The sequence below is a fragment of the Nothobranchius furzeri genome, chromosome 12, assembly GCF_043380555.1.
Source record: "Nothobranchius furzeri strain GRZ-AD chromosome 12, NfurGRZ-RIMD1, whole genome shotgun sequence".
Lineage (NCBI taxonomy): Eukaryota > Metazoa > Chordata > Actinopteri > Cyprinodontiformes > Nothobranchiidae > Nothobranchius > Nothobranchius furzeri.
This window is the reverse complement of record NC_091752.1, coordinates 54,446,568-54,450,577: the sequence shown is the minus strand read 5'-3', so window position 1 is coordinate 54,450,577 and position 4,010 is coordinate 54,446,568. Positions and strand designations below refer to the sequence as shown.

The window sequence follows — 4,010 nt, the reverse complement described above, 5'->3', positions numbered from 1 at the left end:
GGGTTATGAAGCCACACAAGATCCCCCGTCGAGTATGGCTGATGGAGGGTACTGGTGTCGTGATAAAGTTTTTGTATCTCATGGGCCACTGCTGCATTTTGCCTCGTGTTGGCAAAGGCCACCTCCAATCGATCCCTCATAGCCGACACAAAGTCTGCATGTGACAGGGGAATGTCAGAGGGCACTGCCTGCTTCGGAACCAGCAGATAGTAAGGAGCTGATAAATCTCAAAGTACGTGACTGGCGTGGTCGAAACACCCATCATTACTTTTCATAGCAGTATAACATATGTGCGATCCAGGGCGTAAGGCAAAGAGGATTTGAAAATGGCTCTTTAGTTGACTTGAATTCATTTTTTTTTTTTTGTTCTTTCGTGGACCCATGAGCTGACCGGAAAGGGTGGAGAGTTAAGTTCCCTTCACTCTTAGATGCAAATCTGAAGCCTGTGAGGACAATGTCCTACATGGTTCAAAAATGTCCTGCGTGAGACACTCACATCTGACAGGCGTGGCTCAAAGGCTTTTGCAAACACTGCTTATGTTAATAATAATGTCATGGACCCATGTATCCAGTCTTTTAAGACACGTATGTGTAAGAGGCTGTAAAACAAATACATATATTTTACAGTTAATTGGGAAAGTTCAAATATAGGAAAGTTTAATTACCGATTGCGAGCCATTTCTTTGTTAGTAACCCCAAACAAAACACATTTTTGTTCTCTGTTTTTCTATTTCTGTTATTTTCTATTTCCCCTTTTCACAAAGAGTCACTAGAAGAACAGCTGTTTGTGAAACAGACTGCAACAGGAACAGAACCCAATTTTGTCAAATTAACAATAAAAAGTTTTCCCACTTCCGTTTATTTTATGGTTTGGTGTCACGAACAGCAGACTCATTTTACTGCAAATGTTTTCTAACCAGGGAAATGATGGTTACTCCACATACAAATTTCATGAGCATTTTTTAACTCAGAAGTACCCCCTAAAGGACTTAGTTGTTTGTCCTTTTATCAAAACTTATTTTGAGCCTGAGTGGGTTAAAACAGACAAATGTAGGTGCATTGCTTTGTGTTGCAACATACCTACAGAATGATTAATTTCCTCATTGCTGTGAAAACACAAAAGCTGCATGTCAGACAAGTTTCATTCTGGTTTATGCAACGCAGGAGGAATCATGCTTGTTTGTGTTTTTTATTTGAGTTTGGTGCTTTCCTTCATCTGTGCTGGTGAGTTAGATTATTTCTCAAGTTTTTTGTGAAGTAAAAGAATAATCATTTTACATTCATGCATTTCTCTACTTTTACAGATTTTTCAGATGAAGATTTTTATCAGGCCAAATTATGTTACACATTTAAGGGTTCCCACTTAGAAGAATGTGAGCACACAATTATGTTAAGTTTTAACAAGCAAAATATGGTGGAGTTCAACAGCACAAGAGGCAACTGGATTGGATTCACTAAATATTCTAAAGGAGCTGCAAAAAAAAAACTAATGATCCTTTTGAAAAGTCTCTAAGACTAGCTGAACCAACAATGTGTGAAAAGTTAGTGAACATCATCCAATACATAGGTAGGAACATTTTTCTCTTTCGTCCTTTTGTTGTTGTTTTTTTGCATTCATCCTTTATTATACTGACATTTTTACTGAGTCGCATCAGTGATACGTACAGCAGAGGATATCTGACAAATTGATAAAAACTAAATGTTAGCTAGAACAGAAAATTATATAGTAGAAATCATGATTCTTTTAAATTCACAGGAAATCTCACAACACCGCCCACCATGAAATTAAACTTGGTGAAACTGTCTGATGGTGAACACCGAGCTAAATTCGTTTGCAGTGCCTATGACTTTTACCCAAAGCAAATCCAGCTGACCTGGCTGAGAAATGGACAGGAAGTGACTGAAGGGGTCAGTTACTCAAGTGTGATGTATGATGGGAATTTGTACTACCAGTTCCACTCATATCTGAAGTACTTCCCAACTTCAGGAGAAAGAATCACCTGCATGGTTGAACATTTTAGCCTCTCTGAACCAAAACTTGTCGACTGGGGTGAGTTTGCTATAGTGATGCAGAGAAAATCCACAATGTGTTTTCATACTATTTACAGCATCTCACTGTTTTAGACGACTCCCTTCTCTCAGAAGACATGACTCCAATAGCTTTTGGGCTGTGTGTACTCATGGTTGGTCTGATTGTGCTGAGCTCTGGATTCATCTATTACAAAAAACATCAGCCACATACAACGCCTGCCACGGTGAGGACAGAGGAAATGTAGAGTCGTTTAAATGGCAAATTGGCATATTGACTGCTTTAATACAAATATGTTTCTGTCATATTTTACACAGGAAATGCTTGCTAGACCTGAAGATTTATTGCCTGGAAAGCCATCTGTAACGGAATGAAATGACTGTTTTCCACCAAAAGTCATTTCCCCCTCTCCTCTGACACAGAACTAGTCTGCATGAGATATGGCCTCAAGGTCTCATGCATTTGTTATAAACTGCTTCTTTCCAGCTCAAGAGAAGAATGAAGAATTGACTCTCTCCTTTTAATAAATCAAAGAACTCTATTTTAATAAAGCTAATCAAGCAAAGTGTTAGTCAATAATAAGATGTGACCAATCTGTGAAATCAAAATGTTAATTACTTTATTACAATCCTATAGAATATAATAAGTAATATGACTATAAATGTTTCCACTAGGAGTGATCTCACGTAGCGTTAAGACATTACACATTGCTTTACTGATCCAATCAGAATCTGCCAGATCTGACAGAGGCGGGGTTTTGGTGGTGTTTGGTAAATCTGTCATCTTTTCATTCGACCATAAACCAAAACATCTGAAGTATAAAACTATGCCCACGTCATCTTTAACGCCAGTTCAAAGCGTTCTAGAGAAGTGTCGGAGTGGCCAATCCGTAATTCCTCTTCAGCCAAAAGAACCAACGACAAGCTGGTGTAACGTGAGGAAATATGGGTTTTCTGTGCCAAAGGTTTCGTTTAACTCAGCTGGGTCAAGAGCTGGGTCGCTGAGAACTTTCACCCACAGAGTGAGACCTTTGCAGACAGGAAGTCTGCAAAAGTCTGCTGGAAACCATAACATCTGAACACCTGCAGTGCCAGAAGATGTGTTCCCATGGAAAAGCTAGTCATAACATAACAACTTCCTTTCTTTTATTTTAAGTTGTTAAATGATCAGTATTATCACTTTGCTCATTATAAATGTGTTTTAATCAAATGAATGATTATTATACTTTGGGTAATCATAACTATAATGAATCCATACTTAATTAAATAATGTTTGAAGATGTTTTAGTGGTGACCTTCACACACTCAAACACTCACACACACACAAACTCTCACAGTAAACTCCAAAACACATCTGCTCTGACGCACAAGTTTTGCTTTGAGAAGAGAAAGGCTTTTGGTACGTTTTCAGTTCATGATTCAGTTCGAGTTTGTCAACGAGAGAGTTCAGACGTGTTGAACACGCACCCGGGGAAGGGAGCCTGCGGCTCCTGTACCCCCCCCCCCCCCCCCCCCTCACGCTACTCCTGCCAAGCCAGACAGGAATCGCTGAATTGTAACCGCTAACGCAGACTCGTCCAGAGTCTTTGATTTTCTGAGTAATTAAACTTAAGAAAGCTGTTACGACTCAAGTTTAGGATCCGGGCACAGGTAATTAAATGAAGGTTAAAGGAGTGGGAGGAGTCATAGGGCTGTTAAATAACAATATCTTTTAATAACATAAAAGGAGGGGATATAACCGCCTCACAGGATAATACCAGTTACGCAAAGGGAAAAGGGCTGGGGAACCAGCCCCAGGAATAAAATACAACAAAATATACCAAGCTTTCTGGTTTAGCTGGAACCTCTACAACTTTACAACTAAAGGCTGGTGTTCTACACTTCTGGATCAAGATAAACAAATCAAATAAACGAAACTATAACCACCGTCTGTCTAGCGTAGGACCTCTAAAACACGCACACTCTATTAGATTACAATCGGA

At 39.3% G+C, this 4,010-nt stretch overlaps 1 protein-coding gene across 1 annotated transcript; it reads left to right on the top strand.

The window, feature by feature from the left end:
* Positions 1-1,118: 1,118 nt before the first annotated feature.
* LOC107376162 (H-2 class II histocompatibility antigen, E-S beta chain) lies at positions 1,119-2,531 on the top strand. The gene is given in 6 exon segments (XM_054750528.2): positions 1,119-1,224; positions 1,305-1,481; positions 1,484-1,567; positions 1,757-2,050; positions 2,125-2,255; positions 2,347-2,531. Coding segments are annotated over 6 exon segments (840 nt in total). The 5' UTR covers positions 1,119-1,127; the 3' UTR covers positions 2,404-2,531.
* Positions 2,532-4,010: the final 1,479 nt, after the last annotated feature.